Source organism: Coregonus clupeaformis, chromosome 5 (assembly GCF_020615455.1).
Source record: "Coregonus clupeaformis isolate EN_2021a chromosome 5, ASM2061545v1, whole genome shotgun sequence".
NCBI lineage: Eukaryota > Metazoa > Chordata > Actinopteri > Salmoniformes > Salmonidae > Coregonus > Coregonus clupeaformis.
The window spans coordinates 17669619-17696125 of record NC_059196.1 but is presented as its reverse complement, the minus strand read 5'-3'; the positions used below and the strand labels follow the sequence as shown (position 1 = coordinate 17696125).

The window sequence follows — 26507 nt, the reverse complement described above, 5'->3', positions numbered from 1 at the left end:
AAAAAATAAAGGCAAACCCTTGAATGAGTAGGTGTTCTAAAACTTTTGACCGGTAGTGTACATACATACCTCATACAATCACAAACACTCACACACACCTATCCATACTGTATATTTATATCATGCCCTTCTATCAATAAAGTTGTCCACTGAATCCAGGAAGCCATTTAACCCAGCTTGCTGGTATATCCACCTTTGATGAATCCAAAGTAAGTGGCCATTGGCTTATTTGGTCATTGTGCTACCCGCCCAAACCACAACCAACACCATCCTACATGTTAATCTGTTTCTGCATTACTCAATGAGGCTGATGTGCCCTCAACAACAATAAGAAAAGCCTCCATTTCCATTTCTGGTAGGCTTGCCTCTCCTGTGTACTGTATGTCCATGCCTCTCTATCATTTGAGGAGTGAGATATCATCAGCCAAGTCCCCAGCTCCAGGTGGGCGGAGGCAGCGGGAGAAGCGCCACTGGCACACCATGAGGCACAGGGGCAGCATGAAGAGGGCACAGATGCCCGCCATGATGTAGGCAATGGTCATGAGGGTGGACTCGTCCGTCTGCGGGATGTTGTAGCCGCAGTCCTCCAGGTCCACGCCGTGGAACGGCCCCTCAACGGAGGCCGTGCGGAACTCATCGTGCACTGTGGCATAGAAATACACATAGATCAGCAACATACATACAGGCACACACACATAAATCTTTCTTTAACATGTCTCCTCCCCTTCATCTACACTGATTGAAGTGGATTTAACAAGTGACATCAATAAGGGATCATAGCTTTCACCTGGATTCACCTGGTCAGTCTATGTCATAGAAAGAGCAGGTGTTTATAATGTTTTTTTCACTCAGTGTATATATACACTGAACAAAAATATAAACGCAACATGTAAAGTGTTGGTCCCATGTTTCATGCGCTGAAATAAAAGATCCCAGAAATTTTACATACGCACAAAAAGCTTATTTCTCTCAAATGTTGTGCACAAATGTGTTTACATCCATGTTAGAGAGCATTTCTCCTTTGCCAATATAATCCATCCACCTGACAGGTGTGGCATATCAAGAAGCTGATTAAACAGCATGATCATTACACAAGTGCACCTTGTGCTGGGGCCAATAAAAAATGTGCCGTTTTGTCACACAACACAATGCCACAGATGTCTCAAGTTTTGAGGGAGTGTGAAATTGGCATGCTGACTCCAGGAATGTCCACCAGAGTTGTTGCCAGAGAATGTAATGTTCATTTCTCTACTATAAGCCGCCTTTGGCAGTACGTCCAACCGGTCTCACAACCGCAGACCACGTGTAACCACTCCTGCCCAGGACCTCCACATCCGGCTTCTTTACCTGCAGGATCGTCTGAGACCAGCCACCCGGACAGCTGATGAAACTGAGGAGTATTTCTGTATGTAATAAAGCCCTTTTTTGGGGAAAAACACATTCTGATTGGCTGGGCCTGGCTCCCCAGTGGGTGGGCCTGGCTCCCAAGTGGGTGGGCCTATGCCCTCCCAGGCCCAGCAATGGCTGCGCCCCTGCCCAGTCATGTGAAATCCATAGATTAGGGCCTAAATCATTTATTTAAATTGACTGATTTCCTGATATCAAATCAAATCAAATCACATTTTATTCCTCACATGTGCCGAATACAACAGGTGTAGACCTTACCGTGAAATGCTTAATTACAAGCCCTTAACCAACAATGCAGTTTTAAGAAAATATTTACTAAATAAACTAAAGTAAAAAAGTAAAAGGGGGGGGGTGCAAAGCTGTCATCAAGGCAAAGGGTGGCTATTTGAAGAATCTCAAATATAAAATCTATTTTATTTTTGTTTAACACTTTTTTGGTTACTACATGATTCCATATGTGTTATTTCATCGTTTTGATGTCTTCACTCTTATTCTACAATGTAAAAAATAGTAAAAATAAAGAAAAACCCTTGAATGAGTAGGTGTGTCCAAACTTTTGACTGGTAGTGTATATATATACCATCTCCCCCTCTCCCTCCTTCTCATACTCCCTCCGCCCCCCCTCACCATGGCAGGTGCTGACGGCGAATCCGATGCGTTTCCTCTGGCGATCGAACACCACATAGAAGCCCTCCATGATGACGGCGCCCATGACGGTGCCCGTGCTGGACTGGGATACGGCAAACTTATAGCAGTCCTCCTGGGCCGAGGCCACGTCCTCCACGGGTCGCAGGTACTGCTGCAGGGGGCACAAAGAAACAGCGGACATCAGTCAGTAGAGAACACCTACAATGGATGGTAAGAATAAACCAGGAGAAATACAGCAATAGGATAATAAGCTCACAACACTTTTTTGTGCTTGTCTATGCAGTTTGGGTTTGGTGTAAGCATGAACTAACCAGTCCGTGCATGAGTGAGGAATATACTCACTACTTTCAACATTTTTATATAAGCTTAACATTAATTATCAATGTTAACTGTTGCTAGTCGAAGGTTCAAGGCCAGCGCTGACTGCCTCTACTGTCCCAATACAAGCTGCTCTCCACTTCTATCTCATTGCCATTGAAACAGTGATTATATTAATCACCACTATCTCCAAGGTCCAGTCTCTGATTGGAATAACATACATCAAATACTCTCTGTAGTTCTCAACACATCTAAATTGAATGAAAAGTGAAAGGAGTTTAAGATAGGATCATCATTAGATCATTGAATTGATTAATTGAATAATGAAGATGTATTGTATTCAATGACAGGTAAGTACACAGACAGACACTGTTACCTGTGGGAGAATGGAGATGCGGAAGGACTGGTTGCGGTTCTCACTCATTAGGTAGAGCGAGATGACAGGGAAGATGTGCCACGGGGTGGTGCCAGCCTGCCAGCACACCAGCTGCTCCCCCAACCAGAACCCAGAGGGAAACTGCTCCGTCTGATAAGAAGACATGGGGTTTGTGTGTGTGTGTGTGTGTGTGTGTGTGTGTGTGTGTGTGTGTGTGTGTGTGTGTGTGTGTGTGTGGGAGAGAGGGATATAAAGAATATTTAGCAATTGCAGAAACTAGAGAAAGATGATAGCTATGAAACTATTACAGACATTACACCTGAGAAAGGGGATTTCACATGACACTAGCTGAAACTGTCAGCTACAAAGAAGAGAGGGAACAAAACAACAGAGAGAGAGGGGGAGTGAGAGAGAGATGAGAAAAGGTATGAGGAGGGACTCACAGACGAGGCTGCCTCGATGGCCTTCACGGCTGCCTGGAACACTTTGCGAGGGAGCCGGAGGTTGGTGGTGCCGCTGTCCACAATGCTCTTATCATAGTTGTACTGATAGAAACACAAGCCAAGAGAGAGGAAACAAATTGTCATTCTTTATTCACTGTCACTTACTGCACCATTATTAGTGATAGATAGATATTCAGGATTAACTAAAGAGAATACAGGAGCAAATAAAATATAAAAAGAGAAGGGGCCACCCTTACTTAAAATGTACGCACACATGCCTATAAGTCGCTTTGGATATTAAAGAGAAAGTGGAATGAAATAGGGAGGATAATGTTGATTAAAGGGTCTTCAGCAAACCCGTCAGCTACAGTATCTCACCTCCTTGCAGTCCATGTTGAGATCCTGACCATTGACCTCAATGCGCACAATGATGACCTCATAATACCACTCCCGGCGGATCGGGGTGTACCACAGGTCCCCAACATAGAGAGAAGAATCCACTCCACCAATGATCTAAGAAAACAGCAAATCAGACAGTATCATAGGCTGGGTCCAAAACTCTCAACACACTTTCCATTTCATATTGCCTTTGCAATACAAATTATAACTAAACAATACTGACCTACCTGCCTGGCACATACAATCTCTATATATAACCCTCTTGGTTACACTAACACAACACACCACTTCTGTGTATTTCCCTCAAACAGAAAATGTGTCTGTGCCTTTTCCTATCGACTGTATGTCTATCTCTCTCACCATGCTGCCACCCACGGTGGCACTGCCCAGGCTGTAGTTCTGGGTGAACCCTGCGCCACACATCTGCAGGGAGAACAGGTTGGGCACGGGGGTCTGCCGCACCAGCGAGTCAAAGAAAGGCTCCAGCGTCTCATCAGGCTAAACAGATATGGGGGGTTTAGAGGATTTAGAAAGGATTTAAAGATGGGTAACGAATAACTATATTAAAGTGAGGGGGTTGAAAAATCTAAAACAATTCTGTGGTAATTTTAGCCATCTTGTTGACAACAAGCCTAAACTGACATTGTATCTCCACAAATCCATCACTGTGCATTTTCCACATTACCCTCACCAGTGACCCTCTAGCTGATCACTCTCTCCCTCCCTCCCTCCCTCACTCTCACCCAGGCAATCTCTGCTCAGCCCTCTCTCTTTTCCCTCTCTCCCTCCCTCTCCATCTTCCTCTTCCCCCCTCTCACCCATGTGTTTTCTGCCCAGCCCATTTCCCTTTCCCTCCCTCTCTCTCCCCCCCTCTCACCCGGGCGATCTCGGCGTAGGCCAGGCCCAGGATGCCCTCCCAGTTGGATCCGTTGATGAAGAAGCGGTCCGACTGGGTAATGGCAGCGATGTTGGCACGGAGCGAGGCATTGGGGCCGTGCGGCACAGACACCAGGTCAGTGCCCAGCTCGCCCTCCCAGCGGCCCTGGGTGTAGGGTACGTAAACACTGCGCCCAAGGTCGCGGTAGGAGTTAGACCTATGAACAGCAGGGGAGAAAAGGTGCTTACTGTATAAGTCCACCAAGGGAAGTATGTACAGGGTAATCTAAAAGGGAGAGATCCCACTGAGATTCACTGTTCAATGGGATTCATATTTAATATAATATTTAAAGGGATAGTTTACGCATTAGTCCACTGTTGATATGGTCCCAAAGCATTGTGCATGTCAGCAGTAAAGTTTTCAAGCACTTTCAGTGTATTGTAATAAGAACCCGTGGTACTCACAGTGAGCGATGGTAGTATCTGCGGAGGAAAGGGTGAGCAGCTGCCCCCACTGCAAAGTTACTGCTGCCTGTGTCCACCAGGATATTCAACTGATTCACAAACACAACAAAGTTGTTATTGTAATGAAACCATATTACATATTCACTCAGCATTTTTCCAAAGCTAGGCCTATATATTGTGACAGGTATTGAGTAGGTATACAGTGGGGAAAAAAAGTATTTAGTCAGCCACCAATTGTGCAAGTTCTCCCACTTAAAAAGATGAGAGAGGCCTGTAATTTTCATCATAGGTACACGTCAACTATGACAGACAAAATGAGAAAAAAAAATCCAGAAAATCACATTGTAGGATTTTTAATGAATTTATTGGCATATGATGGTGGAAAAAAAGTATTTGGTCAATAACAAAAGTTTCTCAATACTTTGTTATATACCCTTTGTTGGCAATGACACAGGTCAAACGTTTTCTGTAAGTCTTCACAAGGTTTTCACACACTGTTGCTGGTATTTTGGCCCATTCCTCCATGCAGATCTCCTCTAGAGCAGTGATGTTTTGGGGCTGTCGCTGGGCAACACAGACTTTCAACTCCCTCCAAAGATTTTCTATGGGGGTTGAGATCTGGAGACTGGCTAGGCCACTCCAGGACCTTGAAATGCTTCTTACGAAGCCACTCCTTCGTTGCCCGGGCGGTGTGTTTGGGATCATTGTCATGCTGAAAGACCCAGCCACGTTTCATCTTCAATGCCCTTGCTGATGGAAGGAGGGTTTCACTCAAAATCTCACGATACATGGCCCCATTCATTCTTTCCTTTACACGGATCAGTCGTCCTGGTCCCTTTACAGAAAAACAGCCCCAAAGCATGATGTTTCCAACCCCATGCTTCACAGTAGGTATGGTGTTCTTTGGATGCAACTCAGCATTCTTTGTCCTCCAAACATGACGAGTTGAGTTTTTACCAAAAAGTTATATTTTGGTTTCATCTGACCATATGACATTCTCCCAATCCTCTTCTGGATCATCCAAATGCACTTCAGACGGGCCTGGACATGTACTGGCTTAAGCAGGGGGACACGTCTCGCACTGCAGGATTTGAGTCCCTGGCGGCGTAGTGTGTTACTGATGGTTGGCTTTGTTACTTTGGTCCCAGCTCTCTGCAGGTCATTCACTAGGTCCCCCCGTGTGGTTCTGGGATTTTTGCTCACCGTTCTTGTGATCATTTTGACCCCACGGGGTGAGATCTTGCGTGGAGCCCCAGATCGAGGGAGATTATCAGTGGTCTTGTATGTCTTCCATTTCCTAATAATTGCTCCCACAGTTGATTTCTTCAAACCAAGCTGCTTACCTATTGCAGATTCAGTCTTCCCAGCCTGGTGCAGGTCTACAATTTTGTTTTTGGTGTCGCTTTGACAGCTCTTTGGTCTTGGCCATTGTGAAGTTTGGAGTGTGACTGTTTGAGGTTGTGGACAGGTGTCTTTTATACTGATAATAAGTTCAAACAGGTGCCATTAATACAGGTAACGAGTGGAGGACAGAGGAGCCTCTTAAAGAAGAAGTTACGGTCTGTGAGAGCCAGAAATCTTGCTTGTTTGTAGGTGACCAAATACTTATTTTCCACCATAATTTGCAAATAAATTCATTAAAAATCCTACAATGGGATTTTCTGGATTTTTTTTTTTAATTTGTCTGTCATAGTTGACGTGTACCTATGATGAAAATTACAGGCCTCTCTCATCTTTTTAAGTGGGAGAACTTGCACAATTGGTGGCTGACTAAATACTTTTTTTCCCCACTGTATGTGGTGTTTTTAGGTGTGTGTGTGTGTGCGTTCTTGCGTCTTCCAGGGTTAAAGGACAGAATACATTGAAATACACTGATGATAAGGACATGATCTCTGTTACCCTGGAGACAGCCATGCCTATTCATAAAATGTTTCCCTGCAGCTGCTGCTAAAACACTTCTTCATTTCAGCCATTTAGAGTCACTTTCTCTCTCTCTCACCTCCTGGCATTATGTTACTGGTAGTTGCTATGTATTGGTTTATTTTGCTCCAAATGTCCTTCTCCTTTCCTTTCCCACTGCATCCAACCCCTAGGCTGTTCTCAGATTGCCCTCTCTCTATCTCTGTCTCTCTCTCTGTCTCCCTCCTTCCCTCTCCTTCCGGTGTGAGTCTCACATTTTGCTCAGTCAGTGAGTCAGACTGGCAGCCATGTTGTCTCTCTGGTGACCAGCAGGACCCTGATCAATAATAGATCTGCTCCTGAAATATCCAGGTATGCATCCCCAACTGGCACCCTATTCCCTATGTAGGGAATAGGGTGCCATTTGGGACACAGTCCAGGAAGTGGCAGAGCCAAGAGCCTCAAGGACTGTGTGCATGGAAGATTCCCCAGCCTGTTGCCTCAGTCTCTCACCCAGTCCCACACACACTCTCCACACAAATGCCCACGCACACACACACACACACACACATCCCACCAACACAAACGTGTCGCTTGAGACACACTCATCACATGCACCCTGCTGTTCCATAACATATCCATGTCATCTTCTAATCTAATCACAGGGGTGTCAATTGGATATGGCAGTCGCCATACCCTACAACACAAACAATTTAAAATAGGCTTCTAAAATAATTAAAATCCTGATTAAAAGGCAAATGCAGTTTAGCGGAACTATACGGGCTGACTTTAGGACCATGCAGACACCTAGGAGCAGGAGGGAAGGCTGTTTGTATGGATGGATGAATGGCTTTATGGAGAGAACATCACGCAGCTGCAGGGAACTGCGCAACCTTTTCTCAAAACAGTGCAGAGGTAAAGATGGCTGTAGTAGATGGCTTTGGCTAGGTAACTGCTGTTTGACTTGACATGAAACCAAACTAGAGTTTTAATCCTGGTGCTGAGCTAGTGCGTAGCAGCTAATTCTTGTATGACATGTTTGTAGCACAGGAGGTTGGTGGTACCTTAATTGGGGAGAACGGGCTCGTGGTAATGGCTGGAGTGGAATACGTGGAATGGTAACAAATACAACAAACACATGGTTTCCAGGTGTTTGATGCTATTCCATTTGCTCAGTTCCAGCCATTAAAATGAGCCATCCTCCCCTCAGCAGCCTCCACTGGTTTTCTAGAATGTTAAGTCCCCTATTGACTGAGGTGAATGAAGCTACAGCAACAAGGTCCAAATTGCATTTTAGAGTTTTTAAATTGTGTAGAAATGCAGTAAAGGAGCTTCAATTGGATAAACATTCATTGGAGGAGAATGTCCCTTTGCCATCCATTCCCTAGGTTTAGCTGACATGATGCCCCTGCCCTACCACCAAACCACATTCACCCCCTCCACACACATCAAAACACCAAGCCATGCAAACACAGAGACATTGCAATGAATTGTGGGAGAAACTCAAATCAAACAGGGTTACTAGGGAGATTGTGCATAACAGTCTGTGTGGACCCATTTGCATGTTATATGATTTGAATAAATAAAGAATCACCTTAGCATTATGAGGTAGTCCTGTAAAGAGTGATTTAACTTTAACCTGCATAAACTCTCCCTCAGTCAGCCTCTTGGCCTGCTCTCCTCCTTTCTCTCTCTGATTGTAGTGTAGCGGGTGTATTTTGGTGAGGAATACGCTGATGTCTCACAATTGATCTGTCCTGCCCGCATCCTGCTTCCCTTCACACACACCACCCGAGACGCCTGGCCCGCAGCTGCATCCTGACACACACACACACACACACACACTTTGGACTTGCTACGACCCTGCTACACTTCCTTCTACACTTCCTCTAGCTGGCAGAAGCCTAGAATCCCTGTCGCAAACCTAATCTATTATTTTAGATGAGGTATGTCTGAAGCGTCTCAGAGGAGTGCTGATGTAGGATCAGTTGAGCCTTTTAGATCACAATTAATACGATTACATGGACAGGGGGGACCTGATCCTAGATCAGTACTTCTACTCTGTGATAATTGATACATACAGCCCCTGGTTTACATTTGCTGCTCAAACATCTTGAAGTTACTGTAACAGTCTTATAGTAGTCTATACAGTAGACCTATGTGGCAATTTGTTTGGTTTGTATTGCTGTAACAAAGCAATATAGTAATAGAATTCCCTTCGATTACATGAGGGAAATATTTTGTTATGTGTCTTTTAGTGTGTTGTATTCATAGTTATTAATACTGGATCAATCTCTATGGTTGTATTTGTATCAATGTTTCTAAATGTTTGTGAGTGGATGGAAGCCAGTGATGGTTTATCCTCCTAGTGGCATAATGGGAGTGTCCTAGGCAGGGCATAACGTTGGCTCTGTCACACATTAATCCCTCTGGTGTGCCAGTCTGTACCCTGCAGCTGCTTAGCTGCACCTCACTGGGAATTATCTCCCCCCCTCTTTCTCTCTGCAGAATTAAAGGCTTCATTCTCTCCTTCTTTCTCTCTCCTTCTCTCACATGCAAGCACACAGGCACAGACACACACATTTATTATTGTTGTTGTTGTTCTTCTTCTTCTTCACCATCTGCCATTTTAGAAGCCAGGTTACCAAGGTTTATGAAGGCCAGTCTTTCTTAATTCTGGTCCTGGGGACCCAAATGGGTGTTTTTGCCCTACTACTGAACACGTGATTCCACTAATCAAAAGTTTGATAGGGTAGGTTTGATGTGCCACAATGCAGAGGATATAGGGCACAGGTGCGCAAAACGTCATTCAGGGTCAATGGAATGGGCGTCTCAATGACACAGAGAGAGAGAGAGAGAGAGAGAGAGAGAGAGAGAGAGAGAGAGAGAGAGAGAGAGAGAGAGAGAGAGAGAGAGAGAGAGAGAGAGAGAGAGAGAGAGAGAGAGAGAGAGAGAGAGAGAGAGAGAGAGAGAGAGAGAGAGTCAGTCACCTTCTGTAGCGGTGAGCCCACAGCCATCTCCACGTAGTAGCCCTGTCCAGATTTCCCACGGAGGTTGTCGATCATGTCCACGAAATTGATGCGGCTGACCCCTCTGCGCCTCCGCGCTGCACTCGAAGAGCGCTGCGGGGCCACAGGCGGGGGTTGGGTTTCGGAGAGAGGGCCCTGCCGCAGTGGGAAGTGGATAGCCAGTGGGCCAGAGCTGTTTGGTTCTACTTCAGCCTCGTTGGAGCCGAAACTGACACACACAAACAGGCCGACAATCGTCCATAAAAATACCATCCAGCGAGGACAGAGTGCCTCCATTTTGAAATGTTATTTTAGGCTATATATTTTAGGACACTTAATTTGCGCGCTCGACCGTCTCCTTTCAGTTTGGCATCATTAGAACTGCTGCAGAATTGTTGTTTATAGCACCAAGATCAAACGCTGATGCTGCGAAATAATTGACAGTTGCAGCCATAATGCAATAATGTTGACATCTTTATTAAAATACAGCGGAGTTCCCTTGATTTGAAAATCTGTCCGTGTACAGGTGGTGTCGTATCGAGCGCTTTGCTGCCGCGACCATATATCTTGTCCTCGCCTTATAAGAAAAATAACAATAATTTACAAAATCTTATATAAACGATAGAAATATCCATGTGCCAATAGCCTATAGTTGTCGACAAAACAATCAAATTCAGTATAATGAAATCATCAACTGCGCAAATAGGCCGATAATAAAAGAAAACATAGAACGCATGAATTAGAGATTGTCCAAAAAGGCTGAGGTCCCAATATCAACAATCTAGAAGCCCGTTACCCGTCCGATCATCGTTCTGTCACACGACCAAAAATCCCAGTCACCATAATCCGCATCTCTCCTCTGTGCATTATCTCCGCTACCTTCCCGCATTCACCCGCCTCCTCCATCAATCCTGCATCATGTTGTAACTGAGCGGAACATCTCCCTTCAAACACAACCTCAGTTGGGAAATAGGAGCGCACAGGGCATTGTGGGTATAGTAGTTTTTCTATTTAATCATGGGTATAAAAAATTGCCTTTAATAAAAAATAGCCTATAATAAATGATAAAGCAAAAGAGCAAATTATTTTAAATTGGTCTTTATTGACATCATTTGAATAACAATATTTTCCACTTCAAACAATTAATTTCCCTATATTGCCTTGTGTGCTTTGTGTAAAAAATATCTAAAATCACCAACCCAAGATGAAACAATCAAAGAAAATAGAAAATAAGCTAAAGGATTGAGCTCATGATAGAACATTTTCACTTGGTTCCTTTGAGAAATAATGAAGAGAGATATTCACATATTGAAGGAGAATGTGGGCTACTGTAGGAAGATCTGTAGTAATGGAACTATGGAAGAAATTCCCTCCTCTCATCCCAGGTTCAGTCTCTCTGAAGTACCTGGACATTCCCAGAGGGTGGGAAGGGGGATGAAAGTCAAGGGTGGAAAAATATTATTCTCCACATCCTTTCTCTCACTGGTACAGCTGATGTCTTCCCTGCAATGGTGGCCTAGTTCACGATGCAGTGTTGATAAAGAGACAATGTTTGAATCCTCTTGTCCTACAGAGGAAGAAAGAAGTCGAGAAAGGGGAGGAAAAAACCAAGAGTTTAAAATATCATTTATCTGACCAAAGATTAGTGCACATTATGGAGTGACAGTGATGGCTGTATATTGCCTAAAACATGCCCAGTATTTCATTGTGACACTGATGTTTCGAGGGAGGAGGACAGGGAGATTCCTGGGTCTCAGTCGCTCACTTGATAGACTCTTTAGGTTCTGTGCTCGCTGCTCTCCTGACATACTGCCAGGCTCATGGCTGCCCTCCTGTGGCTGCCAGGTGGGCAGAGAGTGAGGCAGGGGCCTGGCGTTGCCCACCCTGCCCACCCTGAACACACAACGACACACAGTTACATTACTATCAAAGAACAGTTAGGAAGAATTACAACAGGTTAAAAACAGGTTACCAACATCAGTCACCTTTTACCCTATCATGTTATGCTTGGCCTTAATAAGCCTAATTGAGTGTCTGTTGTGTTGTCATATGTAGAGGCCATGATCAAAATTCAGGATTCATGTTGCGATTGCTCCTTAACCTGAATATCAGGTGATAAGAGAGCGAGCGATAAGGATGTACAATGTTGCAGTTATTATTTAATTGAGTGTTTCCATGGAACAATCTAGATTTTACATTAATTGTAGGAGGGAAGCCACCTGAATCCGACAATCAGTCCTCAATGTCTGAATTTGGTTGTTGTCCTTTGACTTTTATGTTCAACGTATCACCGAAATGATTCTGAAGTTCTAGACGCTAACAAACAAAGAACATGTTTATTTGTTTTACCAGGCGTCAGGATTAGTAGTTCGGAAGCCCTTTGCAAACGGGTTACTGGCTATCTTCAACTGGGTGATCTGAGAGAGAGAGAGAGAGAGAGAGAGAGAGAGAGAGAGAGAGATTTTTAGTTTTTTACCAGATCCCTATTAGCTGACGCCAATGGCGACAGCTATAATTTTACTGGGGTCTGACACATAACGAAAAAGACATTACAGACAAAATACTTTACAATTTACATACATTTAAAAACATTAACATGTAGTGTGCGTGTGTGTGTATCTATCAGTTACACATACATTTCCGTACATACAAAAAGTAGGTCACATGGGGGAGAGGCGTTTTGCCGTGAGGTGTTGCTTTATTTGTTTTTTGGAACCAGGTTTGCTGTTCACTTGTGCTATATGAGATGGAAGGGAGTTCCATGCAATCATGGCTCTGTATAATACTGTACATTTCCTTGGATTTGTTCTGGACCTGGGGACTTTGAAAAGACCCCTGGTGGCATGTCTGGTGGGGTAAATTTGTGTGTCAGTGCTGTATATAAGTTGACTATGAAAACAGTTTGGAATTTCCAATACATTGTTTCTTATAAAAACTAGAAGCGATGCAGTCAGTCTTTCCTCAGCTCTTAGCCAAAAGAGACTGGCATGCATAGTACTGATATTAGCCCTCTGATTACAATGAAGAGCAAGATGTGCTGCTCTGTTCTGGGCCAGCTGCAGCTTAACTAGGTCCTTCTTTGCGGTACTTGACCATATGACTGGACTGGACTATAATCAAGATAAGATAAAACTAGAGCCTGCTTTGTGGAGTGTGGTGTCAAAAAAGCAGAGCATCTCTTTATCACGGACAGACATCTCCCCATCTTTACAACCATTGAATCAATATGTTTTGACCATGACAGTTTACAATCTAAGGTAACACCAACTAATTTAGTCTACTCAACTTGCTAAACAGCAACACCATTCAGATTCAGCTGAGGTCTAGAACTTAGGGAATGATTTGTACAAATACAATGCTGTTAGTTTTAGAGATGTTCAGGACCAGTTTATTACTGGCCACCCATTCTAAAACTGACTGCAACTCTTTGTTTAGGTTTGCAGTCATTTCACTAGCTGTGGTTGCTGACACGTATAGGGTTGAATCATCAGCATACATGGACACACAGGCTTTGTTTAATGCCAGTGGCAGGTCATTGGTAAAAATGTTAAACACTTTACATGTTTAACATTAGAGAAGCTTCCATTAAAGAAAACCCTCTGTGTTCTATTAGATAGATAGCTCTGAATCCACGATATGGCAGAGGTTGAAAAGCCATAACACATACGTTTTTCAACAACAGGTTATGGTCAATAATATCAAAAGCTGCACTGAAATCTAACAGTACAGCTCCCACAATCTTCTTATTATCAATTTCTTTCAAACAATCATCAGTCATTTGTGTCAGTGCAGTACATGTTGAGTGCCCTTCTTTATAAGCATGCTGAAAGTCTGTTGTTAATTTGTTTACTGAGAAATAGCATTGTATTTGGTCAAACACTGTTTTTTCCGACAGTTTGCTAAGAGCTGGCAGCAAGCTGATAGGTTGGCTCTTAGAACCAGTAAAGGCCGCTTTACCATTCTTTGGTAGCGGATTGACTTTGGCTTCCCTCCAGGCCTGAGGACAAACACTTTCCTCTAGGCTCAGATTAAATATATGACAGATAGGAGGTTTGACATTATTGATTGATAACAATTATTAACATTACAAAATACAAACGTATAATGCTTTTCATTCATTATTCATTTTCTTATGCATGAATATGATGGCTCACTGTTCGTTGTTGGCATTTCCTGCCTAAGTATGCCCACTTTGCCAATGAACTAATCATTAAAATAATTGGCAATATCAAATGGTTTTCTGATGAATAAGCCATCTGATTCGATGAAAGATGGAGTTGAATTTGTCTTTCTGACCATAATTTCATTTGAAGTTCTCAACCACAAAAAAATGTCATCATCATAATACAGTTTCTTCTTCTTTTTGTTGAGTTTAGTCACATAATTTCTCAATTTGCAGTAAGTTAGCCAGTCAGATGTGCAGCCAGACTTATTAGCCACTCCTTTTGCCCCATCTCTTTCATACAGTTTTTAAATTCCTCATCAATCCATGGAGCCTTAACAGTTCTAACAGTTTCTTAACAGGTGCATGTTTATAAATAATTGGAAGGATGCTCCTTATTAATCACATCAGACCAACAAATATTTTTAACATCATCCACACAAGAGTCAGCTAAATATACACTATTTTAGGCACAGCTTTTGGAACTTTGGCTTTCCTGGATATAGCCACTATATTGTGATCACTGCATCCAATGGGTACAGATACAGCTTTAGAACAAAGTTCTACTGTATTAGTAAAAATGTGATCGATACATGTGGATGATATAGTTCCTGTAGTGTTTGTAAACACCCTGGTAGATTGATTAATAACCTGAACCAGATTACAGGCACTGGTTACAGTGAGAAGCTTCCTCTTGAGCGGACAGCTTGATGAAAATCAGTCAAAATTCAGGTCCCCAAGAAAGTAGACCTCTCTGTTTACATCACTTACTCTGTCAAGCATTTCACATTTTAACTTTATTTCTAAGGCTACATATATTAATAAGGGCCAGAGAAAGAGAGAGAGAGAGAGAGAGAGAGAGAGAGAGAGAGAGAGAGAGAGAGAGAGAGAGAGAGAGAGAGAGAGAGAGAGAGAGAGAGAGAGAGAGAGAGAGAGAGAGAGAGAGCATTATCTGTCATCAATTTCAAGGTAGTATGTAGGGTGAATCTCCAATGGTCATAATTCATACAAGACTGGACTAGTTTGTCTCTTCAACATCATATGAAGTGACAGTTATAACATAGTCATTACAATACCCTGTGGTTCTGGTAGGCAGTGACGGCTATGAAGTGTGTTTCAGGGAAGGAGAAGGTGCAGAAGTTGCGGTGGGCATGAAGCTGGCTGTCCCGCCGTGGGTCCACATACACCACATGGAATCGAGGCTGGTAACGATGCATGGAGTTCAAGATCATCTGGGTGTGTGACAAACAAACACAATGCACATCACATACACACACAGGTACAAAGACTCAGAAATACAAAGAATGTATAAAGAACGCGAGCAAGTACTGATTGTAAAGATGTGTGTGTGTGTGTGTGTGTGTGTGCATGCATGTGTGTCTGCGTCTGGACTGGTCGGTGTGTGTGTCTGTGTCTGGTCTGGACTGGTCTGTGTCGGTGTGTATGTGTGTGTGCTTATCTCACATGTCCATTATCATCCAGCAGGTTGTTGGTCAGTTTGAGTGCGTCGAAGGAGACCATCTGTTTCATCCACTGGGACCCTCTGGCGGGGGAGTCTGGGTGGAAGTGCATCCTCCCCGGGGCTGCCACATCGGCCCGGCCCGCCACCAGCCACGAGGAGCTGTGGAACGCATATCTACATACAGGAGAGCAAAGATACTATATTAATTGGTTGCACGTTGTGTCACTCCACTATTGAACGTTCTGTTACACCAGGCTGAAAGTTCTACTCAATGCTTTTTCAATTGGCGCTGGTTAAGATTTTGTGCATTATCTGGTACATATTATGTGGTACAATCAAGAAGAGGCTGCCAGGTTATGTACTGTACATCATAACCACAATATACTGTATGATGATTCCCCACAAACACTATTATGAGTAGATCTAGTGTATGTCTCATATGCTGGCAGAGTGTAGGTAAAACCACAGATCCTATGAATCACATTCTATGTAACTCTATGGATAAAACTCACCTGTATCTCTTGTCATCCACAGGGATGAAGTCCATGAGCAGCACATATTCCGCTGCAGGGTCCATCCCTGAGATACTGACCTGGAAGGTAGGGAACATCCTCCTACAAGGACCATGCAGGACACAGCAGCAACGCAGTGATATGTGATTAGTTCAACCACAGTGAGTGTGTGTGTTTATGTGTGTGTGTGTGTCTGTGTCCGTATGTGTTAACATCTTCCTACCTCCCAGCCTTGGTGACGATCATCTCTGTGCCCAGCTGGTCAAACTGTTGCCACAGCGCGTGCATCTCCAGCTGAACTGTGACCCCAGTGACCTGGGGGGCTTTGGCACAGGTGACCCCACCAGCTTCCGCACAGCAGGCCAGTGTGAGGGAACACCTGTGAGACAGTTGAGGAACTGGAGAGGAGGAAAAAAACACATGAAAAACAGGATTTCACAAGAAAAGTCAGGTAGGAACCATGAATTCAAACTAATGCAGTGAAGCTCCAGTACCATTCATACTGTTCGTGTTACAGTCAGAATCTCCAGTGGTGGGCAATGCTTCAGATTTGTCCACTTTCAACTTCCATCAATTGGTTGTTTCTGCTCTGTTGTTCCACTGTTCACTGACCAGTCTGCTGTCCAGATTAGAGTAGAACTTTGACCACATAAAATCCCCTGCTTTAGTCTGAGACCGTTAGCTGTCCTTGGAAAACAAGAATGTCTGTGTGGTTCAGTGTACCACTGACTGGGTCTGGGACAGAGGACTGGAACACCAAGCAGGCTTTATACAGGCTGGGATACTCAAGGGACCCTCGATCGCACCTCATCCATTACACCGTAATAAAGCCACTGACATGCAATATTAACACACACACACACACTCACACACATACACTGAGAGGGATATCACACACACTCTGCACATATACATAGGTACATGCACATAAGATGTGACAGAAAACATTTATCAAAACATTTATTACTGCTTTCAGACATTTCTTTACAGTTTTTATACCATAATAAGATGCACAATGTGTTATTTTCATTGAGATGCACTTCACTTTTTAGAAATAGGTCATTAATTACACTAGTTATCCTCTGTTATTGAGTGAGGACAGACATCCGACAGAGAGCCACTGCTGCTATTGATTTAAAAATAAATCTATTTCACCATTCAACACAATGCTAATTGCAATCTTCAACTCTAATCTAAAGTTGCCTTGAGATGTTTGCCAAAATAGCTTCACCTTGTGTCTAGTCTGGGAAGTATCCTTATACGTGCCGTGTCCATAGGAATAACATAATAATAATATATGCCATTTAAAATAAGCTTTTATCCAAAGCAACTTACAGTCATGCATGTATATATTTTTCATATGGGTGGCCCCGGGAATCGAACTCACAGTCATTAAAAAATATAAGATAAGTTAAGACAAACCAAGAAAACAATAAGTGGATCACGTAGCAAAACAAATTACAAACAAACCAAAACCAAATAGCAGCAGATACAAGTATACTTAGTATAGGTTTATTATCAAAACTATTACAACTTAACAGTAGATATCAGCAGATATTATTTAATAATACTGTTAGTACAGATAACAGTACCCACAATCCTGATGTTGCAAGCATCATGCTCTACTAACTGAGTCAATGAAGGCCTCACCCATCACTACCCTCTTGCTTATTATCAAGTATTGTTACATGTGAGGGGACAGAAGTTGGTATTGGTGGAAGAAGTCTACTCTATAGAGAACCAACTTATGTCTAGATGGCATGATTGATAAACAACCTTAGAACTCAAGAAGTATAAATTCATAAAGTTTAGTTTTTTTCCCCACAGTCTTACCCCCTCCCAGTGTGTGTGTGTGTGTGTGTGTGTGTGTGTGTGTGTGCACATACTCTGTGATGGGACGGTGTTGATGGGGCTCAGCCTGAGAGGTGCAGAGTAGCGACCCCATCCATCTAACACCGTCTCTAATGAAACTCTACCAGGTCACAGCCTGCCAATACACTGACACCTCCTGCTTATTAACCCATTCATCAACCCTCTATGGCCACCAACACTAAGACTCATATGAACTCCCATGATCTCCATGAATGGTCACTGGTTTTCAGCGAAAATTATTATGAAAGTCCATTTGTTTTGAATTTTGATCAGTTATCATTTTTAGATGAACCATTCTTTTAAACCAATGTGAATACTGTTACAGTGACATGATATCCATGTAAGAGACATTTGTTTGTTTCATTGTCATATGTGTGCATTGCTTATGAAGTGATAAGAGTTGCATCACTTCATTTTGATCATGTTGAGATAGGAGACTTTAAAGATGAATGAAATTATTTTGTGGTTCAAAATCCTGTAATAGAACACATAATGTTTTAGAACACAGAAGTGTGTGATACAAGGCGTTCATACATAAACCCAACATGGCTATTTTGTCACAGAGCGAATGTTAGTTGTGAGGGCCGTATATAAAGGCTAGTTCTAAACAATACAATCCAAAGAAGTCAAACTCAGAGAATGAAATAGTATGAAACAGTATGGTGTTTATTGAGCTGTTTTGAAGCACACAGCTATCTTGAACAAGCAGCAACACAATAATATTAACACTTGATGTTCATAGTACAGTCAAGATTGTGCAGGCCCAGGATTGTGCATACAGGCCCTGAACACAATTCAAAACGGAATGTATGCAATAGTGCGTTAGTGTCTGCGCTTGCGTGTGCTTGAGCGCGTTAGTGGTGCGTTACAGAGAGCAAGAGTCCTGCCATGTCGCTGCAGAGGAAGTGCATCAGTTTGGCATTGGCGTGGTACGTATGGTGTGTGAGTCAGTGTGAGTGAGAAGGGAAGGAAGGGAGAGAGGGTCCGGTTGAGGGCATGTTTATGCCTTCATGGCCTGGATGATGGTCTCGTAGATAGACATGAGCTTTAGCCTAGCCTGCTCGGCGGCGGGGCCCACCTGGCCCTTGAAGTCCTCAGTCAGGGGCACCACCTTCTCACGCACCTCTTCAACAGCCTTGATCATCTGCTCCTTGTACTCCTCAGCGTAGGGGGCGGCCAGGGTCCTCAGCTCTTCCAGACGCTCGGTCAGCTTGGCACGGACGGTCTCCACGATGGGCATGAGCTTGGCCTTGGTCTCCTCCACATTGGCGGACACCTTGGCGCGCATCTCCTCCACAACGGGCTCCATCTTGACCCTGAAGGCCTCCATCTCGGTGCGGCGCTGGTCGATGTGCTCCTTGATCAGGGGCTCCAGCTTCTCACGGTACTCCTCCATGTGCTTTTCCAGGACTGCCTTGAGCTCGGCACGCTTGGGCTCCAGCTGGGTGCGCAGCTCCTCCACGTCCTTCATGACCTCAGCGCGCACGGCGGCGGTGGCATCAGTCAACTGGGTGCCGAAGGCCTCGCTGTAGGGGGCCAGGGACTGGGAGGCGGACTGGGCATACTGCTGGAGGTTGTCAAGGCTCTGGGACAGCTGCTGCCTGAAAGGGACACCAAGAAGAGGAGGGAGGGAGGGAGAGAGAGAGAGAGAGAGAGAGAGAGAGAGAGAGAGAGAGAGAGAGAGAGAGAGAGAGAGAGAGAGAGAGAGAGAGAGAGAGAGAGAGAGAGAGAGAGAGAGAGAGAGAGAGAGAGAGAGAGAGAGAGAGAGAGAGATTGGTTTAGTTATCTGTGGAGGTTGGGCACCATTGAATTGAACCTTTTACATTTGAATGGAGTGAGTAAGTGAGTGAGTGAGTGAGTGAGTGAGTGAGTGAGTGAAGAGGGAGCGAGAAGATAGAGAAGATAGAGAAGATAGAGAAGATGAAATGCAACATGTCCTTACTTGTACTCTTTGTACTCTGTGTCATCCAGAAGGTCGATGGACCTCTGTGCGGTCTCCTTCACCTGAGTCATGTACACCATCATGGCTGCCTTCACATGCTCCAGCTGAGAGGGAGCATCGGCCTGCATAGGAACAGCCTGGGTACCTGGGAGAGGAGAGAGAGGGGAAGAGGGTCAGGCATTGGTTGGGCAACAGTGGTGAATGGCCCAGCACTTTAATAGAATTGAGTAAGATTTCATTTTGAATTGTTCAATATACCAGAGCATGGTACACACACAATGCATTAAAATGTCATTACTACATTATCAATTTGGCGGCACTATGACAAGGCTGGGATACTAACCTGCGGCCAGCAGGATGGTGAGTGCGAGAGCCAGGAATTTCATGATGGTGGTCTGAGGGGAAAAAAGAGAACGAATGGTGCGCGATGAGTAAGACAAGAATTCAGATATTCACAATTGAAACTGTAAACATTTTACATTTACATTTTAGTCATTTAGCAGACGCTCTTATCCAGAGCGACTTACAGTTAGTGAGTGCATAATTTTTATTTATTTTTTATACTGGAATCGAACCCACAACCCTGGCGTTGCAAATGCCATGCTCTACCAACTGAGCTACATCCCTGCCGGCCATTCCCTCCCCTACCCTGGACGACACTGGGCCAATTGTGCACCGCCCCATGGGTCTCCCGGTCACGGCCGGCTACGACAGAGCCTGGATTCAAACCAGGATCTCTAGTGGCACAGCTAGCACTGCGATGCAGTGCCTTAGACCACTGCGCCACTCGGTAAACCATGGGAAGTCAACATTGAATGGTTCAAAATAGATTTAAAGCTAACAATATTTGAACAATGCAACAAATCACTAATTGCAAAACACTTTAAATCAAACTTTAAATGTCACCAAAACCAAACAAGCCAATAATTCAAAGTCTGACTCTAAGTAGTTCTCCAGTGATTTGGGGAATCAGAAGGAGCAAACCCCCAAAGACACGCAACTCCAGGCTGCCCTCAATCAGTTTACCCTATGCCATATGTCAGCCTATTAAAAGGACCTCTAATCTGGTCAGATTGCACAGAGCTGGATAGAGTTATACCATTCCTACAAAGAGATTAACCCTCATCTCCTACCACCTAATCCTCAATCCCTGCACTAAGACAGACACATCGCTGGATCACTGTAGCCCGGACAGAGGTTACACTTAAACAGTTGTTCAGAGTAATTCCAGATGCACTGAAAGCTATTGGCATAGGAAGAAAATTAGCTACATCTTTTTTTCTAGGACATTTTATAACATTATTTCTCCATTGTTCCCTCCCATCTCTCTAGTAGATTATAGTAAACTGTCTGAAAGAAGCATTGCTAAAGTGATAACTGCTGCTTAATGCATGTGTAACAGTTCATATCAAAGTAGTAATAAGCGTTCAAAATAAGAGACAAAAAAAGTTTCCAGAAAAATTATAGTCTGCCTTTCTCTCTACTAGTTCCTCAGTGTATGCAAACCAAGTCCTTGGCCTCTAGCCCCAGCCCTTAGCTCTCCCACTCATTCTCTTACCTGGTGGCTGATTGGTCGTTATGAGACTGGGGAACAGGAGGGCCAGCTCTGTTTTTTTATAGGGCTGGAGCAGCAGGAGGGGGGAGAGGTGTGAGAGGTTGTGTGCCTCCGTGGAGGTGGACCTCACCCCCACACCGTCTCACAGGGAGGAGCCGGGTACAATGGTCACCTGCAGAGTGCATTCAGCGGGAGTCAGCAAAGTGAAACGCTGAGGACACACTCCCACACTAGTGTATGCGCACACACTCACATGCACACACACTTGTCTGTGTGTGCATTATCTTGGATAATCAAATGTTCTCGATTCTATCTTGTGTCTTTCTAAATGGCCATCTATTTTAATTGTGATGTGATTTACTTTGCAGGTTAATAGTTACAATCTCCACTCTGGCTGTGCTCCCAATGGCACAAACAACTCAGTCACCCTGTGTGATGGTAAAACTTTCACACACAATACAACCACCATGTGCTCCATGATTGCCTCAGACATTTGGCCTCCATGACAATGGCCATTCTTGCCTGGCCTTGCTGGACTACCTGAGCTGCTGTCTCCTGTGGCATTACCATGAGACATGAAAGGGCCAGTCATACTGAGCAGGAACCAGGGAGATGAGCCAGACAGCAGGGGAGAGAAAGGTGACAGGAGCACCCTGAGGATGCATTAGCATCTTGATGCTACCAAAGAACATTCACCATTCAAGGAGGAACATCTGTACCCTATGATGTAACTACAATGATGAGATAGATGTTCTTCTTCTTTGTTTTTATTATCTCGCTGTCATACTGTGTTCAACCGTGTTCCATCTTGCCTAGCCATCTTGTTTCAAGAGGACCACAATGGAAATAAGTCCCAGACTTTATTGTGTGTTATCCTCTATGATTTTACTCATGTGCATGTATGGCTTTTTCAAGTTTTATGTGCGCTTGTTTTTTTTAAATGGTTGAATGAATAAACTAAACTAAACTAGCCTCAAGCTATCTTGTTAATTTGTTCACTGCATTGTTCACTAAAAGGAGAATGGATTATACATTATTGGAGGGATTAGGGTTACCAAATGAGGGACACATGAGAGTTGGCCCTGATTCAGCAATGAATATTAATCAAAAAGAAACATTCTTATAAATAATAAGATTCTAAAGAGATAATAGTGAGAGTTGTCTAGTTTTAAATACTTAAAGGTTTAAAATACTGGATTAGCACTATTGGTTGCCTCCATGGTTTGATTTGTGGAGACCTACAGTATGTCAGAGTGTATATGTATCACTTTCTTAATTTTCTATGGGCCAGTTATATAAATCTGGTAGAACTTTTGGAGCACTGTCAAAGAGAAGAGAGTAAGTTGAATGCAATCAACCTAATAACATTCTGCTATCAATTCTGATTCCTTCTTTTGTGTGTTGGCTGTTGCGTTGGAGCCCGTGTGGGGGTGGGACAGCGTTTGCTGTCTTGATTAAGATCACTGATAAGACACACATAGAGGGCATCAGGTCCAGGGCCATAAACCCCATAGGGTATGTTGTAATTTCCATTGGAACACAGTGTTTCTCTATCACTCCATTAAAACTAATGCCAGTTGGGTGTGTGGGTGTGTGTGTGAGTGAGAGAAAGAGAGAGAGAGAGAGAGAGAGAGAGAGAGAGAGTGTGTGTGTGTCTGCCGCATGCTCCATGGTGATTAATAGGTTAAAAGGTCAGTGTTGAGCTGTAACTTGTTCCGTCATCGACGGACTTTGTCGCTGTGGCTCCATGTCAATTGGAGGAATTGGAATTTCCTTGGGATAGAGGAATGAGTGTCTGTCATCATAGTGTTTGTGTGTCATCAGATATCCATTGATATATTGTAAGCGAACTTGTAAATAGCCTTGTACATGGCCTCATTATTGTTTTTATTGTGTTACTATTTCCTTTTTATTTTATTTAGTCTTACTTTTTTAACTCTGCATTGTTGGGAATGAGCTCGTAAGTAAGCATTTCACTGTAAAGTCTACACCTGTTTTATTCTGCGCATGTGACCAATACATTTGATTTGATTTGAACTTCAAGTTTTACACACTGGATTAGTGAGCTCCATAGAACTTGTTCATTTATTAGTGGGACAACCATGCAGATCCCTGGGCTTGAGTTCTAGCTGAAATTTGAGCGTTCTGTGGTTTGAAAACAGTTCATGAAGAACATGAATTCTAAATCAATTTGACTGGAATTGTATACAGTGCATTCGGAAAGTATTCAGACCTCTTGACTTTTTCCACATTTTGTTACGTTACAGCCTAATTCTAAAAAGTATTAAATAAATAAAAATCCTCATCAATCTACACACAATAACCCATAATGACAAAGTCAAAATGTTGCTAATTTATAAAAAAAATTAAACAGAAATTACTTATTTATATTGGTATTCAGACACTTTGCTATGAGTCTTGAAATTGAGCTCAGGTGCATCCTGTTTCCATTGATCATCCTTGAGATGTTTCTACAATTGATTGGACATGATTTGGAAAGGCACACACCTGTCTATATAAGGTCCCACAGTTGACAGTGCATGTCAGAGCAAAAACCAAGCCATGAGGTTGTAGGAATTGTCCGTAGAGCTCAGAGACAGGATTTTGTCGAGGCACAGATCTGGGGAAGGGTACCAAAACATTTTTGCAGCATTGAAGGTCCTGAAGAACACAGTGGCCTCCATCATTCTTAAATGGAAGAAGTTTGGAACCACCAAGACTCTTCCTAGAGCTGGCCGCCCGGCCAAACTGAGCAATTGGGGGAGAAGGGCCTTGGTCAGAGAGGTGACCAAGAACCCGATGGTCACTCTGACAGAGCTCAAGAGTTCCTCTGTAGAGATGGGAGAACCTTCCAGAAGGACAATCATCTCTGCAGCACTCCACCAATCAGGCCTTTATGGTAGAGTGGGCAGACGGAAGCCACTCCTCAGTAAAAGGCACGACAGTCCGCTTGGAGTTTGCCAAAAGGCCCCTAAAGGACTCTCAGACCATTAGAAACAAGATTCTCTGGTCTGATGAAACCAAGATTGAACTCTTTGGCCTGTATGCCAAGCGTCACGTCTGGAGGAAACCTGGCACCATCCCTACGGTGAAGCATGGTGGTGGCAGCATCATGCTGTGGGGATGTTTTTCTGCGGCAGGGACTGGGAGACTAGTCAGGATTGAGAGACAGATGAACGGAGCAAAGTACAGAGAGATCCTTGATGAAAACCTGCTCCAGAGCGCTCAGGACCTCAGACTGGGGTGAAGGTTCACCTTCCAACAGGACAACGACCCTAAGCACACAGCCAAGACAACGCAGGAATGGCTTCGGGACAAGTCTCTGAATGTCCTTGAGTGGCCCAGCCAGAGCCCGGACTTGAACCCGATCGAACATCTCTAGAGAGACCTGAAAATAGCTGTGCAGCGACGCTCCCCATCCAACCTGACAGAGCTTGAGGGGATCTGCAGAGAAGAATGGGAGAAACTCCCCAAATACAGGTGTGCCAAGCTTGTAGCGTCATACCCAAGAAGACTTGAGACTGTAATCACTGCCAAAGGTGCTTCAACAAAGTAATGAGTAAAGGGTCTGAATACTTATGTTGTAAATGTAATATTTCAATTTTTTGTTTTTAATAAATGTGCAAAAAAATCTACAAATCTGTTTTTGCTTTGTCATTATGGGCTATTGTGTGTAGATTGATGAGGGGAAAAAACGATGTAATCAATTTTAGAATAAGGCTGTAATGTAACAAAATGTGGAAAAAGTCAAGGGGTCTGTATACTTCCCGAATGCACTGTATATACTTCTCAGCTGAATACACCAAGATTGATAGTAATTTGTTGATTGCCAAATCAGTGTGCTGAGGAAATATATTTCTTCCATATCTCTCTTTTCTCAGAATGGTCAATTATGTAAAATAAGGAGAAATGTGCTGGAATGCGCTTTGTCGGTCGTGTACAATCTAGACTAGAGCAGTCAGCAACTGTATATTTTAATGACACAACTGAGGGTTACATTGGGTAGCTAACATTACAGTTACAATAGGTGGTTGCTATCTGGGAAGGTCCAGAGCAGTCTCACACATGTGTGCAATGCACTGTGAAATAGTTCAGCGTTCCTACTTATGAATCTGATAGAGCGCTTTTATCAAAATCAAGTATAATTAATAATACAATCCCACTGGGGATAAACTGGTTGAATCAATGTGATTACGTTTAATCAATGTGGAAAACTGATTAGATTTGCCAAAAGTCATCAACGTAAGGGCATTTCGGCCTTTTTTCACCAAATTCAGAATTTGCTCAAATTGAGCTGTATTTTACGATTTTTTATACAAAAAGCACTACAAGAATATTGACGTCTTGATTTTGTCCAAAGTAACGGTTATCAAAATTAGGTAAATTGATAAAGCACACTTTCATTCAATGTCAACTTGTTTTGACATCATATTGTTGTGATTGTTTTAGCTGTATAGATGTATTTTGTTTTCAGTGTATTTTGAAGGCTTTCAGAGCCTCTGCCTCTAACCCTAGGAAGCTCTTTGCCACCTTATCCTCCCTGCTGAATCCTCCTCCATTTTGAAAAGAAGGTTGATAAAGCACACTTTCATTCAATGTCAACTTGTTTTGACATCATATTGTTGTGATTGTTTTAGCTGTATAGATGTATTTTGTTTTCAGTGTATTTTGAAGGCTTTCAGAGCCTCTGCCTCTAACCCTAGGAAGCTCTTTGCCACCTTATCCTCCCTGCTGAATCCTCCTCCATTTTGAAAAGAAGGTTGACAACATCCTCATTTATTAAGACAAATGACACCGCTGGTCCTGCTCACACTGCCCTACCCTATGCTTTGACTTCTTTCTCCCCTCTCTCTCCAGATGAAATCTTGCGACTTGTGACGGCCAGCCGCCCAACAACCTGCCCGCTTGACCCTATCCCCTCCTCTCTTCTCCAGACCATTTCCGGAGACCTTCTCCCTTACTTCACCTCGCTCATCAACTCATCCTTGACCACTGACTATGTCCCTTCCGTCTTCAAGAGAGCGAGAGTTGCACCCCTTTTAAAAAAAACTACACTCGATCCCTCCAATGTCAACAACTACAGACCAGTATCCCTTCTTTCTTTTCTCTCCAAAACTCTTGAGCGTGCCGTCTCTAGCCAACTCTCTTGTTATCTCTCTCAGA

At 43.5% G+C, this 26507-nt stretch overlaps 3 protein-coding genes across 3 annotated transcripts; all 3 read right to left on the bottom strand.

Annotated features, from left to right (window-relative positions):
• Positions 1–45: 45 nt before the first annotated feature.
• LOC121563654 (beta-secretase 1) lies at positions 46–10784 on the bottom strand. The gene is made up of 9 exons (XM_041875429.2): positions 9822–10784; positions 4933–5021; positions 4469–4685; positions 3952–4089; positions 3571–3705; positions 3193–3294; positions 2750–2899; positions 2035–2206; positions 46–643 (listed from the first exon to the last, which is right to left on the bottom strand). The coding sequence occupies exons 1-9, from the start codon at positions 10134–10136 to the stop codon at positions 399–401; spliced, it is 1563 nt and encodes a 520-aa protein (XP_041731363.1). The 5' UTR covers positions 10137–10784; the 3' UTR covers positions 46–398.
• A 165-nt stretch (positions 10785–10949) lies between these two features.
• LOC121567103 (T-box transcription factor TBX1-B-like) lies at positions 10950–16689 on the bottom strand. The gene is made up of 8 exons (XM_041877044.1): positions 16470–16689; positions 16199–16373; positions 15976–16077; positions 15466–15637; positions 15078–15233; positions 12189–12256; positions 11605–11732; positions 10950–11406 (listed from the first exon to the last, which is right to left on the bottom strand). Exons 1-8 carry the CDS (start codon positions 16474–16476, stop codon positions 11216–11218), a joined length of 999 nt encoding a protein of 332 aa, XP_041732978.1. The 5' UTR covers positions 16477–16689; the 3' UTR covers positions 10950–11215.
• A 1803-nt stretch (positions 16690–18492) lies between these two features.
• LOC121563638 (apolipoprotein A-I) lies at positions 18493–21397 on the bottom strand. The gene is made up of 4 exons (XM_041875428.1): positions 21348–21397; positions 20133–20184; positions 19790–19934; positions 18493–19448 (listed from the first exon to the last, which is right to left on the bottom strand). Exons 2-4 carry the CDS (start codon positions 20173–20175, stop codon positions 18848–18850), a joined length of 789 nt encoding a protein of 262 aa, XP_041731362.1. The 5' UTR covers positions 20176–20184; positions 21348–21397; the 3' UTR covers positions 18493–18847.
• Between the last annotated feature and the right edge of the window lie 5110 nt (positions 21398–26507).

Coding starts and splice junctions, on each gene's coding strand:
- LOC121563654 (XM_041875429.2), bottom strand. CDS start 10,136: ATGGAGGCACTCTGTCCTCGCTGGATGGTATTTTTATGGACGATTGTC. Junction 3,295..3,570: donor TCAACATGGACTGCAAGGAG/GTGAGATACTGT, acceptor TGTTTCTATCAG/TACAACTATGATAAGAGCAT. Junction 644..2,034: donor CGCCGTCAGCACCTGCCATG/GTGAGGGGGGGC, acceptor TCTATGCCACAG/TGCACGATGAGTTCCGCACG.
- LOC121563638 (XM_041875428.1), bottom strand. CDS start 20,175: ATGAAATTCCTGGCTCTCGCACTCACCATCCTGCTGGCCGCAG. Junction 19,935..20,132: donor CACCATCCTGCTGGCCGCAG/GTTAGTATCCCA, acceptor CTCCTCTCCCAG/GTACCCAGGCTGTTCCTATG. Junction 19,449..19,789: donor ACAGAGTACAAAGAGTACAA/GTAAGGACATGT, acceptor TGTCCCTTTCAG/GCAGCAGCTGTCCCAGAGCC.
- LOC121567103 (XM_041877044.1), bottom strand. Junction 15,234..15,465: donor TGCTGGATGATAATGGACAT/GTGAGATAAGCA, acceptor TCACACACCCAG/ATGATCTTGAACTCCATGCA. Junction 11,733..12,188: donor ACTACTAATCCTGACGCCTG/GTAAAACAAATA, acceptor TTGTGTGTTCAG/GGTGGGCAGGGTGGGCAACG.